The 16,563-nt window shown below is 37.5% G+C and overlaps 1 protein-coding gene across 3 annotated transcripts in view; it reads right to left on the reverse strand.

The window, feature by feature from the left end:
• MAP3K20 (mitogen-activated protein kinase kinase kinase 20) overlaps positions 1 to 16,563 on the reverse strand; it is a 115,450-nt gene that overhangs the window by 26,648 nt on the left and 72,239 nt on the right. For all 3 annotated transcript variants that reach the window (XM_026677699.2, XM_087949708.1, XM_087949709.1), the window contains exon 11: positions 14,169 to 14,304. In XM_026677699.2, coding sequence (XP_026533484.1) covers positions 14,169 to 14,304 — 136 coding nt within the window. The remainder of the gene's footprint in view (positions 1 to 14,168; positions 14,305 to 16,563) is intronic.

Consider the following 16,563-nt stretch of genomic DNA (forward strand, 5'->3'; position numbering starts at 1 on the left):
CTCACATCGAGGCACACATCTCCTCGCCTGGCCTCTCATGACTGTGGGGATGCTGCAACAGTCGTAAGTGTGAAAAACGGTCATAAGCCACTTTTTTCAGTACCATTGTAACTTTGAATGGTCACTCCATACAAGCAAAGTACCAGCAAAGGAGGGAAAAATAACTCCAGAGAAGTTCCTGAGACAGGAAGTCTAGGCCTGCCAAGAATGTAATAAGGGTTAATGGAGAGGCAATTTCTGTAAGCAACACCAGAATGTTTCCTTCCTGCCTTCCTTACAGGATTAGGCCAGTAATTTCTTCTAACAACCGGTTCTCCGAACTGCTTAGAATGTTAACAACCAGTTCTAGCCAATAGGTGCGAACTGGTAGAATCCCACCCCTGAATAAGATCACCAGTAACTGTGTAAGATTATGAAAAAAACATTGGCTTTTACTGACTGATTGTGAACTAATCCATGGTAAATGTTATACAGGTTGTCCTCAACTTACAACAGTTCATTTAGTGACCATTCAAAGTTACAACAGCACTGAAAAAAAGTGACTTATGACCATTTTTCACAGCTACCGCCTTTGCAGCATTCCCATGGTCATGTGATCAAAATTCAGATGCTTGGCAACTAGTTCATACTTATGACCATTGCAATGTCCCAAGGTCATGTGATCACCTTTTATAACCTTCTGAAAAGCTAAGTCAATGGGGAAGCCAGATTCACTTAACAACCAGGAGGGTAATAAACAACTGTGGCAAGAAAAGTTGTAAAAAGGGGCAAAACTCACTTAACAAATTCTCACTTAACAATAGAAATGTTGGGCTCAGTTGTGGTTGTAAGTTGAGGACTACCTGCCAAGCCATTATATTTCTGTTTGGTATACAAATTTCCCCATAGACTTATGTATTCCAGAGTGAAATCATTTGATAGGAAACCAGCACCACCTCAGGGTGTAGGGGAAACAGTCTGCTAAAGTACAGAAACAAACTTGAGAGGGGATGGACTAAACTCAAATTAGTTAATTAATATTTAATATATTCAACAGAATGATGAAGAAAAGCAGGAAACTATGGGATGGCAATACAACAGGTTATCCTGAAAGAAGCCATGAATTACTACTGCTTATTAGCTTGAGTAAAATGGACTTAATATTAACGTAGTGATTTCTTCATTGTTAGTGGATTTGGTATTTAGAAGTATAATCAGTAATGTATACAAATATTTAAAACTTGGGGAAAAGGTATCATGATTCATTCAAAATTATCAAAAATCTTTTTCATAGTCAAGTTAGAATCAAGTGGTGACTTAAACAGCTCCAGTATCTTAACCACTATATCATATGGCCTGTACATCATGGAAAATTCATTGGAGAATATACAGTATATACATTTTTAAGTTCCAAGTTGAAGTTTAAACTTCGTTAAAGTTTCAAGAATATCTTGCCTACAAATTCTCTTCACTCAAAACAATAACTTTAAAAAGGAGGTGGGGTCCCCAAAGTCTTCTGTAGGCTGACATGGCCTCTATATTATAGCCTTCCTCAACCTCTCCTGTGTGTAAAAAAATGTACATGTTTAGAAGATATGCTGTCTTCCAGGCTATATCCCTGAAATGTAGCAGATGATTGCCTGTAACAAGCAGTAGGTCCAAATTATGATTTGTATGCCTTTCCATCTCAATTATGCACAGTAGTTGATTGATTAGAGACTAGATGAGCAATGTAGCATGGTTACAAAAATACGTTGCCTGCCCTATATCTATTCCTTATAAATTAAATGGTGTTACTTCAGAGTATTCAGGGATAAGAAACCTATAGCGCTGTATTTGTTGCAGAACTACAATTCCCAGCATCCTTCACTATTGGCTGTACTGGATGAAACAGTCAAGAATTGTTTTCAGTATAGATAGACCTTAAGATCATAACTGGGACCAGAATTGTAATCAAAAGTTGTTATGGTCATAAGTCAAGGGACCATATGAACAGACTTGATTTTATCTCCCTTTTTATGGCAGTCATAAATCAAGACACTGTGATCATTAAGAAAATCATGTGGTTGTTAAGCAAGTCGCATGGTGATTAAGTGAAGTTCATTGTAACTTTGAACGGCCATAAATGAATTACCCATATAACCATAGTATCTCTCCATGATGCATTTATATTGTTTTAGCTTTTTCAGCTTTTTGTGCCATGCATATGTCTGTATATATATATTGGAATTGTTTCTAAATTGTTTTAATGTAGGAATGATTATGACATCCTTCTTATGCATGAATTAACACTGAAGGGAAATAACTGTAATAAGGGACATTTGTGATGCATTTGGTGACAAAGCTCAGATTAAAAGTCGGTGTAGATATATCATTAGGCACCCCATATAAACATCATGTTTTTAATCAGGACTGCAGGCTTTTTGTGTATATATATATATATATTTTAGTGTCATCACGTTTATTGTAAAGTCAAAAATGGAAACAAAGAGAAGCAAAGAAAAACAGCTCACAACAAATTAGGATTTATGACACCAAATTGTAAAAAAAAAAAAAAAAGCTGATTACATTTTGGTGTCCTGTGAATAATTAAAAATGCAAACCATTAAATGAATGAAGCACGACATCACATAATTAAATACCATAATGAAAAAAGTAAATACTATAACAAAAAAAAATCTTGCCATGCAGAAATGGAACATTTCACATTCCATACAAATTTTATATTCTGTTCACACACTGTAGTAGTTTTGGCACAGAGTTATCACAGCACAGCAGTAAACAAGTCTCAACTTTTCTAAACATGGTTGAAATACTTTCCATTTACATTTTCGTACAAATTTGGAATACAAATAACATTATCTCCTTATTAATCAATATAAAACATTTCAAAAGTGTAAAAAGCAAAAATATAACCCCCCCAAAAATGGCAATATGCTTGATCAGATTTCAACAGAGAGATTTTACAAATTTCTGAAATAACATGTAAGTGCTTATGATAGTTTGCCTCTGTAATGTTTCTGGAAGTATCCTTTTCCTATCAAGTAAGCTTTAGGCAGGCTTTTCAATAAAAATAGATTAGATTCAAGTTTTGAAAAGAAAATAAGGATTTTTTTACTAGTTTCTAAAAATAGACCAGATAGTTAGGACTGGAAGTTATTACTACTTCTCATGCTATTTTATTAAAACAAAAATGGGAAAAAATGCAATGATTTCAGGGGAATTACCAAACCAAATGTTGCTCAAGTAACAGATTTATTAAACCGTACAGAAGAAGATATTGTAATGCTAAAATAGTAAATTTCACTGTCCTTATTAATCCATTATTCCACTGATATGTCACAACTTAATACACCAGGGGAGAAAATTTGTATAACCTTAGGTTATCAATGGATATTATGTAGGGTGAAAAAGACATTGTATTCTATTATTAATTTATATGACACTATTTATCTTTTCTTTTAGGGAAAAAATCTAACAAAGAGGGAAAAATAGAATAGCTCCAAAGAGACTTCTGAATGCATTATGCCAAAGTAGATTATAGTCTATTTCAGTGGTTCTCAACCTTTTCTTCATCACAGACACCCTTTAAAAACCTTTTGTGGCCACAGACTTAACTCAAGATTTAAATCATAACATTTCTTCAAGCCTTCACTGTGATGACACTGTGCCCCCCCCCCGGGGGGGTGTCCATGGACCATAGGTTGAGAACCACTGGTCTACCTGGATTCATCCTTGGTCTTCTACACAATCCATATTTTGATTTGGTGGAAAGGAGGAGAACACAGGACCAAGTAGCAACTTTTCACGTGAGATAGGCTCCTCTCTTCAGTAGGTAGCCTTTACTATGTACTCAGTACTCATATCAGGTTCAGATTTCACTTCGAATGTATGACACAGTTTCCACACAGTTCCTCTCCAGATGTAGTATGGCTTTAGCTTCAGAAATTCACACTGGCTATGTTGCTTTGGAATGCCGAAGGTAATAATGCCAATACATCTGGAGTGAGGGAAATTTTATTGTATGATTTCAGATCCAGTAGGTTTTTAATAGTTGTCCAAAACTCACTAAGTTACATTTAACTATTTCTTTCTCATACAACAATAAACTATTATACTGTATACAGTAGATTAGGACTTTCAGTGTTATCAAAATAATACTGCTTGTATACCCAAACTTAGAAATGTTAAGAGCTGATTGCAATATGCAGTAGCACAATTGCACTCTGTAACACAGCATCCAAAATGAAGATTTAGTAATGTCCTAATAGTTAATCCAGAATATTCAGCACTACAGTAAAATTTGGGAAGTTAAATGAGTTGTAAATATGTGCGAAGGAGCTATTTTCAAAGCCTGTTTCTACAAGCAATCAGTATCTTCCCAGATCTCTGTGTCTGTAGCCAAATCCACATAGAAAACTATCATTCAAGATAATTTACAAGGGAAACTTGTTCGCTAAAAAGTAAGCTTCCTGAGATTGGCTTTACCATCAGTTATCTCTCTACAGAATTGCAATTTAAGACTATAATCCTTCGGAATATCCTAAAGTAGGGGTGTCAAATTTAAGGCCCGGGGGCTGGATCCGGCCCATGGGGTACTTAGATCTGGTCTGCGAGGCCGCCCTGGAAACAGCAAAGGACTAGCCCACTCTCCTGAGCTCTGTTTTCACTGGCAAAGGGTTGCAGGAAGCCGTGGCAACTGAAAATGGAGCTATGGAGCCCGTTTTCTCCAGCAGAGAGTTCGGGCTACCACAGGTGGCTCCAACAGGAGTGATGTTGAGCTGGCCACGCCCACCGTGGCCTCTCCACCCCAGCCCGAGGTCGAACACAACCCTGATGTGGCCCTCAATGAAATTGAGTTTGACACCCCTGTCCTAGAGGCTATAGAATTAATCAAACTATCATTTTTAGGATATAATGATTTGAATTTGATATGTCTTCCAAGTCAGTGTAGAAACTTTCAGCAGCTTTTCTTCTGTCTAAGAACTCCACCATAGAAAGCGGAGAAAGCAGACTAGGCAAGGGGTGCGCTGGAAGGGTTCGAGAATCAACACAACGGATTCCCTTTCAATTATTTCAGAATGATAAAACATGTAAAATAAAAAGAAGTAACTCCAGGGAAGAAAAAAAGTGTGCACAAAATAAGGAAGTCCTTTATCATTTTATAGATTCCTAAATTCCTTAAAAAATGAACATTCTTACAAATATGTTGCCTGATTAAGTGGAAAGTGGTATTCCATCAAAAGTTTTGTTTAAATTAACCAAAGCACTCAGCAACGTGTTGTAGCCCTAACCAGGATTCTAGGTTGATTCTATAAAATTTTGTTTGAAATATAATCATACTTTGAGGAAATCTGAATTTTATGTTTGCTTTGACACAAGAAGTTGGTGGATTTAAATATCATTGCATTGTGTTCTTTTTTTTTCATTTTACTGAGATTTTTATCAACAGGAAAGAGACAGAAATGAGAATAAATAAGCAACAGTATGGAAAATATATATTTATCACACGAGCAATCCAGCTATTCAAGAAAGCTTTGTTTGGATTAGATTTTTTAAAACTTATTTTACAATAAAGCTAAGGACATGTTACTTGTCTGGCAGGAAATCTATATCAGAATCGGTAAAACCGATTATGTTCTCTCACGTTGCCCAAATAGGTGAGTTGTACTGCCAGATAAAGTGAGCATCTGAAAATGTTTGTTTCCTATAAATCTTAATATACATACGTTTGTCTATTTGCGCTTTCTAGTCAGTGTTGATTTCTGGTGACCATCTGGACAAGTCCCGGCAGTTTTCTTGGCAAGGTTTTTCAGAAGTGATTTGCCCTTGCCTCCTTTCTAGGGCTGAGGGAAAGTGACCCAAGGTCACTCACCCAGTTTTGTGGCCAAGATGGGACTAGAACTCATAATATTCTGGTTTCTAGCCTGATGCCTTAACCACTATACCAAACTGACTCTAGAATACAGCCCACTGCTATATATATGAATCTTTGGAATTACAGCTATAAAACATGCAAGGAAACCCTGAATGGAATTATAATTTTATCTGTTAACCTGCTCAAGAGACCCAGAGGAGGAAGAAATAATGATAGATGTATACTTAAAAGAAAACTCCAGCAGTTTCAGAATTAGTGTTGAGCCATAACTATGTCAACAATAGGTCAACATAAACAAAACAAAAACCTTAAATAAACAAACAACCCAAACTTGTTTAATTTTAAAACTGAAAGCAAAAAAAAAAAAAAAAAACCACATGGAGGGTATAAACATAAGGAACATGATTTCTCACAAATAAGAAAACAAAATGGTTCTGTGCAACAAAATGGTGCTCTGTTCTTGCTCAGAAATGAAAAACATAGGATATTTTTTCTCAATGTTCTTCTTTCTCTCCCTTTTGTAACAGATGCCAGATTAGAGTCCTCACAGCTTTCCTTTCCTGCTAATCACTGTCATCCTCAAAATCGATCTCCTCATCGGTATCATCATCCTCATCATCCTCATCAGATAAGTCGAATTCATGGAACCCCAGCGCCAAGTTGACTTTCTTCCCTTTTCTCATAGAGGTGGTTTTGGAAGAATTCTTTTTGGCTTGCATATTGATCTGCATTCCAGAATGCAGGGTGGATCCTGCTTCATTCATAGAGAAGACATCCCCAAAACCTTGCATCATCAAGGCCTTCAGACTCTGGTTCATGCCAGCTACCTCCCCATTACTCGTGGTGGTAATCTGACATGACATCTCTGCACTGTTTGATTCCTCTGTTTTAGATTCAAAGTAAGATGCCTCAGACATTCTGGCAGCAAAAGGGAAGCAAAACTAATGAAAAAGGAAAGGAAGGACAGAGGGGGAGGGGAAAGGAAAATTAGAAACCAATTAAAATCCCAGCAAAAGACACCATCAGATTAGTTAGCAGTAAACAGAAAGTAAAATGATTAGTGAATTTTAATACAAAATGCCAAGTCAGCATTTATTTTTTTAAGGACTTGGTTATTGTAACTCCATAAAAATATCAGAAACCTAAGCCATATATAAGGCATCATAAGATATAAATTTTGTGCATCATTAGAAGAGTGGGGTTTTTGTTCTTTTTGGTAGTACCATCTAGTCTGAGAATAATTTTAACAAAATAAAAGGGAAAACAATCAAAACATATTTTGTTTTCAAAATTAATGTGTGTGTGTGATTAAATATTTCAGAGTCTCACACGGGGAAGAAATATTCCTGACTGATAAAAAGTTTGCCTCTGCAAAACTTTATATGGCTTATGTCTGCTTTATGTGCCCATTTTTTATTGGAATCAAAAGTTACCAATGGTTGACAATCAAATTAATTCTGGAGAAATAAATAAAATTCTGACTCTTCAGAATCAATAAACAATCCATACCTTTTTTTACTGGAAAATAACAATTAATATATACAAGATTTCAGCTATGATGTTTTATGATAGCTCCTTAATACAAAAATAAATTCCCATTATTTCCTATAGGATACCATTCATGCCATAAGCTATGATGGACACAAGAGTCTCCATCTCCTGGACAGTGGCTGCCAAGGATATGTAGAAGAGGCTTATTGCCACACAAATATTTTTTAAAAATAAAGCAGTCTGTACGTTACAGCTGTGTGACATAATTCCGTCCCCAGATGCAAAAATTCCAGAAGACAAGATAAATACTTCTACTGAGAGAATCCTAAGGAACTCACAAAAGCTTCATACTCTCAAAGGGGATGGCATTCAATTAACCCCGACCTCTTCTGTCAGGGAATGGTTTCATATTCCTATACTCTCTGCTACCTTCTTATGCTTGCTTGTTCAAGAGTTTTGGGGATCTGCCTGGAGATAAGGAGAGGGGGGAGACTTTCCATCTATGCAAACAGAAGTCTACAGTATATGCATTCTACTATATGGCTATGCATAAAGGAAAATGGGCAAGTTGTGATCTAACCAAGCAGAGGCATTTCTGAGGCTAAAAAATGCATTATGTCATATTTTATTTCTTTCCACTTCATTGGCAATTGCTGGACATTTCTTTTGTCTATACAAACTATTAGCTACTGTCTGAATGAGACTTTTTGGCTGTCCCCTTGACAACCTCGTTCCTGGAAAAAAAGTGAAAGACTCTGCATTAATGCACAGATATTGCACCCACCAGCTGTGTTTTTGCAACAACTAATAGGACAGATATTACATGGCCATTCTGATAGAGCTTTCTGGCTTTTTAAGGTTCCTGATAATGTATTTGATGTGAAGCTTAAAATTGCAGCCATTCCCAGTGATTGGGTTAAGCTGTTTCTTTCTTCATATAATTTATTTCTTCTCAGCCTAAACATACAAAGAAATGCATGTTCAAACTCAGGCCAGAACAATGTTTAAATATACTTTGTTTTGAAGGCTAGCATAACAGAGCTGTAAGAAGCTGAGGTAGAATCACAGGATGCAAAACTCAAAACGCCAGCCGTAGTGGTCTTGAGTTAATCACTCTGGCTCAGTATTATGTATTAATTTGTTGCAAAAAACAATTGGTGAAGTGGAGAATCAATGTTCCAATCCATGTGGAGTAAGGAAAAGATTACGTGAGCTATACAAACAGGACATACCTCTGAATTAATAAAAGGCCTCTACTGGAAGAATACTTTGAATGTTTGGCTTTGCCATTTGTCACACAGAACTTCTTTTACAATAATAATAATAATAATAATAATAATAATAATAATAATAATAATAATAATAATAATAATAATAATAATAATAATAATAATCTGCTTCAGCTTTAGCTCAATGCCTGATTCTTTTACAGCAGGGGTGGGGAATTGTGGCCCCTTTATGACTTGTGGACTTCAACTCCCAGAATTCAGCATTTTCCACACCTCTGCTTTACAGACACATCCATGTAGTTTACTAAGGAAATATAAAAATGCTTGCCACTGCCTTCTCTTGGGATATTTTTTCAACCATCCCCATCTAGCCTATGAAAGTATATAAACTATTTTAGAATATAGAAGGTGTTGTTTTTTTTAGAAAAGTCCAAAATGAGACAAAGTTCATATGTTGGGTCTTTTGTCTAGAGCAGTGGTCCCCATCCCTCAGACGGGACAGGCACTGGGCCATAGGCATGCCAGAAACAGGGCCACGCAAACAAGTGAAGCCCCATCCATGGGATGCAAGCAACACTTGAAAGCATGCCCCCTCTGGTCCACAGAAAAACCTCTCTGCATAGAACCAGTCCCTGGTCCCCAAACGGTTGGGGGCCACTGATCTATAGACTCCAAAAGTAGCCAAGACCACCTCGAAAACCTACTATAGATGTTGCCCTTCTGATTCTCCTGCAACCACATATTGAAAGTTTGACACAGGCTTTGCTGTGGTCCCCAAAAGAGATGAGATCGAGAAGCAAAGCTCAATGGAGGGCAAACTATGGTTTGTTTATACCGTATGGAAAATGGACAGCTTAGTATATGATGGAGCTTTAAGACACCTGGAAAGCTAAGCACACTAAACCCAAAATAATCCTACTGTACTGATTTTTAGTATAAAAGTTGAATGAATGAAGATTAGAATCCTAATCCTAGTTGATTTTTACAAAGAGCAGCAGAAAAATTGCCTTACGCTGCAGCAGATGTGGCTTGAGCCCTGCAACCGGCCATTTGTTTGAAGCACCTTCTTATTCCATTCAAGTTTATTATCACTTGTCTTTACAGCTCCAAATTGCATATGGGGGGGGTGGAGATCTGTGTGTATTTGCATCAGTGCATTAAAAAAAATTACCCCAAATAAATAATAAGGCTGCTTCATACTGATGGCTTGCTACACTGAACACTCTTGAGTTACATTACAAGTAGCCGGTATTTGGATGTGTAAATCAGGACTGAGAGGGATGAGTTTCCATAATATATCCACAAAACTGCTCAATTTGTCCTCCTTTCAATTCCATGTCAATGTCACCACAATGTTTGACAATGACAGAGCAGGTGCTGAGCAGCTGCTGCTTAGTCCCTAAACTTGAAAACTCTCTGCTTAGCATGTGTCTCCATCTGCTTCCAATTCCTGACATAAGTTCTATACGCTAATTCTTGCATATTAATTAAGCTTTTCTTTTTTAAAAATAAATAAAAATGAGAATTTCTTCCCCAAACTGACAATGAGCTGAGCTTCTCGGCTTAAAAAAATTGAATCCCTTTTGCAGTAAAGGATGTCCCTGTGGAAGGACTGTAAATAGTTCCTGTTCTTACTGGAACAGTGAAGGAAAAAAAACCTCGCAAAGCTTGCCTTTTTACTTGTCTGCATTTTTACTGTCTCATGTTAAACCCGAACTATTAGAAACAGCAGCCTTGACATGAACAAAAAATGTTACTTTAAAAAGAAAAAGAAAAAACAACAACAGGCAAATGGCTTAATCTTGCCTTTAAGCTACTCCCTACTTTTGTCCAAAAATTCTTGCAGCAACAGGGCCAAGCGTAGTTACTCAGCAATAAAGGAACTGTACTTCAGTATTTATTCACCTATGCCCCATCTGAAGTGAATTTTCAAAAGCAGTAATCCCAGATTAAAATTCTGCCTTGGAGGCAAAATAAAAAAAATTTTTTTTGATGCCACAGGATTACATTTCAGTTATGTAAGCCCTTAGCTGCCTCAAGACTATTGAGGGCAGAGAAGAGAACTGCCTTGCCCTGCCTGTGGCAAGTTGTTATTTGTATGTCAAGGCAATCCTTCACTCTGCTGAGTTTGAAGCTTGTCTTGAGATGAAAATAGCAGCTTCTGAAAGGGCATCTCTTGTCAGGAGCTAGCAAGGGGGAATGAAGAGTCAAGCAGCTATCTACATAACAAAATGGGCACATTAACTAGACTGAAGGAGCTAGCCTCTTGCCTGTTTTGACCTTGATTGTAGCATAACTCTCTGCTATAAAGCTGGACCATGCTTCAAAATAACTGCAATATCACAACCCATACTATCACCATGTCTTTTGGTTAATTTCTCTAGCAATGGGGTTTAGTTTAGATAAAATTCCTGAGGGAAAAATAATTTCAAACCAATGACGTGAAGCAAGGAAAAACAATAGGGCTGTATTGTGGTTTTTATTTTTATAAAACACCTTATTCTTGCTTTTCAATTGAAGAACAGAGTTCGATTTTTTTTGTTATCCATCTTGGACCATAGCTGGTTTTTCTCTGACTTGTACAACTCACTGCACAAATCTGTAGCTTTCAATCTTTATCCAAGCTCTGTTTCTTAATCAAGGGACAGCAAGATCTCTTTGACAGGATGTTAAAACTGGGTGCTAATCTAAGGTGATTCAGTGCACCTAATCCTACTGCTGGCCTTTTATTAGTCATGCCACTTTACATGTGAGAAGTGTATTTTTAAAAGCTGCAAAGATGAGCTTCCAGTCATGTAACCGTTTGCCTGCAATCTAGTAAGGTACTGCCTTTATGGGATCTATTGCCTCAGTGTGTAACTATGTGGCCAATATCCCATTTTTGCTCCTTCAAACCTTCTGAAGAGGCCAAAGGCTTGAGTTGATTTACAAATGCTAATGACTCCCACAGGTCAACTCCTCTTTTTTTTTTGAACAACAGAAGCATTTTAAAGACGGGCCAGCAATATAATATCCTTTTCAAATGTCCTTTATGAAACCAAATCATGAGCCTTTATTCACTGCGATTTGAATACTCCGGAAAAAGAAGAAAAATATGCATATCAGTTCAGCTCTTTCTTCCTCTTTCATCCAAATATGTATTTGCTCCTGCTTCCATCCTCTCAAATACAGGCCACTGCTTGACAAGACTCACAAAACATCTGCAATTTGTTTTTATATGTAGATGAATTCTGAAGTTAATTTCTTAAGAAGCGAAGGAAAAGGGGGAGGGAAAGGTGGTTTGGAAGCGGCAAGGCTTTTCATTATTCAAAAATCTGACAGAAGCCCTTTCAGCTATAGGTCCCGGAGCTTGAAAGTACTTCACTTTCAATTTCATTTTAGCCTTCCCTTTTCATTTGCTTGCCGTGGAAGGGTTGTATTAATATCCTATAGAAAAGAAGTTTACGGTGAGCACAATAGACTTGAGCACAACACTTTCCCTCAGCAAAGCCAGCCAGTAAAAAGTCGCAGCAAAAAAGCAATAGTGCAGGATAAAAATCCCTTAGCCTCACTCAGGGAAAAGATCAGCTCATTACGGCTATGTTTCATGCTGTGAACCACATAGGTGATGGCCTATATCTTAGCTACTCAATCTTTGCAGACATTAAAGGAAGCCTACGAGCTATCTAGAGAGAACACCTTGCTTCTAGGAAACACTCATGCTTCACCATTATAGCCTACTCCATGTTCACAGCTGGAATACACATGCAGTGTCATTCATACGGATGCCATTAAGCTGTGCCTCAGAAAGAAGGTGCAGGAAGAGTGAACAGGCCAAAATCCCAGCTTAGATTAAATGGTAAGTATAGTGCACTCTGCAGAGTGAAGCACAGAAGGACAACACCCTGCAACATCTGCAGGTTTGATAAACATTGCAAATGAATGCTGGATCAAGAGGCAGTGGTGGATGAAGACTATTAGCTCATCAGTTTGGGCAGAAGTAAAATGCAACATACAGTAATTAAATAATGCAAATAGAAGCTTGGCTGTTTGCTACCAACAGATGTCATAAGATGTTAAAGTAATCGTGTTCTGCTTGAAAGCTACTTTTATATATATATATATCTCCGTTTTTATGCAGCCATTACTTGGGCATATATATCATTTCACTGCATATGAAATTAAGCAATGATGACTCCTTTAGGAAGCAAGATTCAGATTTAGATAGAAAATGTTACTCATGTTTTTCCCTTTATACAGGAAAACAGTCATTTAGACATGAATGCAAATGGTTCCCGGTGCAATTTCTATGTCTCTCCCACCTGATTCCATCTAAAATCACTATTTTTATGGAATGCATTATATTAATGGGAAGAAAAATCTGAACCTCCTTCCTGTGCTGCACTAATTTATACAGACATGCTCTAATCTCAATATATCTTACAGCAACAAGACTTGTCATTTACATAACAGAATCCAATGCCTGAAACATATCCATTTGCTTCTGAAAATGTGCAATCCATGAAGCAGCCTGAAGGCACATATTGTTAAAGCAAAGCAGATCACAGTCTGTTCAGTTTCTTACGTGCAGATCCCAGATTCTCCCCCAATCAGATGCTCTGTACTTCTCAAAGGAAAAGTGGGACATGAGTATAATAACTATTTTTTTAAAAAAACATCCCAACTGACCCAAGTTCTAAATATTGTGACAGTTTCACAATACAGTGATTCAGAATGAAGCTACAGGGTTAAGAGATCTGCTATGCCTTCATAACAGAGGTATCAATGTAGATGAAAGGGACGAGATCATGCTATTTCTTTCCATGGGATTGCAGGGGATTTTTCTGCCTTTTAACTTTGGCAAGAGTTCAAATTGTATTTTGATATTTTGGGACATTAAATTGGATCTAAGACCTGGTACATCTTTGATTGAGCCATTTGAATTTTGTAGATTTCATCTATGATTCATTTAAGTCTTTCCCCCCCAGTTGGTTAGCCAAGAGATAAACAATTATGCTAAAATGGTATCAATATGTGTAGCAATCCAGATTCAAAAGGGAAAATATCTTTGGAGTTATGTGGGCATTCATGTTGCCCTTTCCTGTGAATAGTTTCCTTTGTGAATAGTTCCACATAATTTTAAATATGGATCTCTGTGTAGCCCTAATATATATATATATGGCTACCTGTAAGACAAGACCCAGAGAATAATGGCATTTACTGTAGATTGCAATCCAACAACATTTTATCTGAGAATAAGCTCCAGATTATTGCATTTAAATTTATCACATGCCAGATTAATTTAGATGGATGATACCTTATCTTCAAAACAAATTTAAGAATAGTTTAATTGGACTTTAATTCTTATAATAAAGTCTTCTTTATTATAAAGTCTTATAATAAAGCAGCTAAAGTTGCTTTATTTCTTGAAATCTTCACCTAATCAGTTTCAAAAAACATGTCTAACAAAACATGGCCACTTGCAGTTCAAAGCAGGAAAATATGAGAGTTCTGCCATATGAGTGCAAGTGTAGCTTAAGACATTTCTTAGATTCAAGTTTTTGTTGGATTTTCAGATTCCATTTTTAAACAAAAACTATAACAGTACTTACCGGTGTGTTGGATTGTTCAGTTAGCTTCTGCTCCCACATTCTCAAGCGTTTTTCCCTTTCCTTTAGTTCCTGTTCCTTAAAGCTCAGATCACGTTCCAATCTCTTCAGCCTCTCTAAGGTGGCCTCGATTTCACATCTAAATAGAGAGAAATTTGTTAAATTGTGCCTTCCCTTGGCAAGAACAAATAGTTCACAGATATTTTCCATACGAATGTTAATAAAATGTGTAAGAGTGAAAAGTATAGTGCTGTTTCAAGTAGGACATTTAATCAGCAGAGTAGAGATTTGTTTGAACCCTAAACCAAAAGAAGAGGCGCTCTTTTAGAAACCTGATGCAAATTGAGGCTTGGCAGGCTTCATGTTTGCTTCCTGAACCCTTTACTACCTCAATCATCCAGCTCGGACACCTTCTCAAGCCCCCTTTTCCACTCACTATCAACCAGCCTTCGACTCAACAAAGAAGGGGAAAGGGAAAGGGCCAAATATAAATGTTTCTGAAAGTAAACCAAGAGGCTTCTTCAAACACAGAGGAGCTTCATTCTGAACAGTTAAGTCCTTGAATTTGTCATTGGTTCTCTTCATATTTTAGTATGAAACAATGAGATTGAGTCAACATACAAGTACAATTAAGTGTGCAATTTGAAAATAATATCTGGAAATGCCCCAGTATGATTAGGGCATCTTCATCGGGTCATAAAGTGTCACAGACCATGTCCGTAGCAAGACTTTTTGTTGGAAAAGGAGGGGAAATTCTACTTTAAAACTGAAACAGAAAAATATGATTTAAGATACTTTCCTACAGGCTTGGACCAAGGCTGTTTTTTTTATTATGCAATTTATTTACAAAATTTTATGCCTCATGTAGACATGCCCTTTAAAAATAATTAATGAGGCATCTCTGGGTTAGTCAGCAGGATGTGAAGATGAGCTGAAAGTGAATTCTAGTCTTTTCCACTGCTTTGAAATACACAGGTGAAACTCGAAAAATTAGAATATCGTGCAAAAATTCATTTATTTCAGTAATGCAACTTAAAAGGTGAAACTAATATATGAGATAGACTCATTACATGCAAAGCAAGATAGTTCAAGCTATCATAATTGTGATGATTATGGCTTACAGCTCATGAAAAACCCCAAATCCACAATCTCAGAAAATTAGAATATTACATGCAATCAATAAAACAAGGATTGTATATAGAACAATATCGGACCTCTGAAAAGTATAAGCATGCATATGTACTCAGTACTTGGTTTGGGCCTCTTTTGCAGCAATTACTGCCTCAATGCGGCGTGGCATGGAAGCTATCAGCCTGTGGCACTGCTGAGGTGTTATGGAAGACCAGGATGCTTCAATAGCAGCCTTCAGCTCTTCTGCATTGTTCGGTCTCGTGTCTCTCATCTTTCTCTTGGCAATGCCCCATAGATTCTCTATGGGGTTCAGGTCAGGTGAGTTTGCTGGCCAATCAAGCACAGTAATCCCATGGTCATTGAACCAGGTTTTGGTGCTTTTGGCAGTATGGGCAGGTGCCAAGTCCTGCTGGAAAATGAAGTCAGCATTCCCATAAAGTTTGTCTGTGGAAGGAAGCATGAAGTGCTCCAAATCTCCTGGTAGAGGGCTGTGTTGACCCTGGACTTAATGAAGCACAGTGGACCAACACCAGCAGATGACATGGCTCCCCAAATCAACACAGACTGTGGAAACTTCACACTGGACTTCAAGCATCTTGTCTGTGTGCCTCTCCATTCTTCCTCCAGGCTCTGGGTCCCTGATTTCCAAATGAGATGCAAAAGTTGCTCTCATCAGAAAAGAGGACTTTGGACCACTGAGCAACAGACCAGTTCTGTTTTTCTTTAGCCCAGGTAAGATGCTCCTGACATTGTTTGTTGTTCAGGAGCGACTTGACAAGAGGAATACGACATTTGAAGCCCATGTCCAGGATCCGTCTGTGTGTGGTAGCTCTTGATGCACTGACTCCAGCCTCAGTCCACTCCTTGTGAAAGTCCCCAACACTTTTGAATGGCCTTTTCCTGACAATCCTTTCCAAGCTGCAGTCATTCCTGCTGCTTGTGCACCTTTTTCTTCCACACTTTTCCCTTCCACATAACTTTCTATTAATGTGCTTTGATACAGCACGTTGGGAACATCCAACTTCTTTTGCAATTACCTTTTGAGGCTTTCCCTCCTTATGGAGGGTGTCAGTGATGGTTTTCTGCACAACTGTCAGGTCAGCAGTCTTTCCCATGATTGTGATTCCTACTGAACCAGACTGAGAGACCATTTAAAGGCTCAGGAACCCTTTGCAGGTGTTATGGTTTAATTAGCTGATTAGAGTGGGGCACTTTGAGCCTAGAATATTGAACCTTTTCACAATATTCTAATTTTCTGAGATTGTGG

Source organism: Notechis scutatus, chromosome 1, assembly GCF_049901735.1.
Source record: "Notechis scutatus isolate UNSWTSFEM ecotype Mainland chromosome 1, rNotScu1.2, whole genome shotgun sequence".
NCBI classification, from domain to species: domain Eukaryota; kingdom Metazoa; phylum Chordata; class Lepidosauria; order Squamata; family Elapidae; genus Notechis; species Notechis scutatus.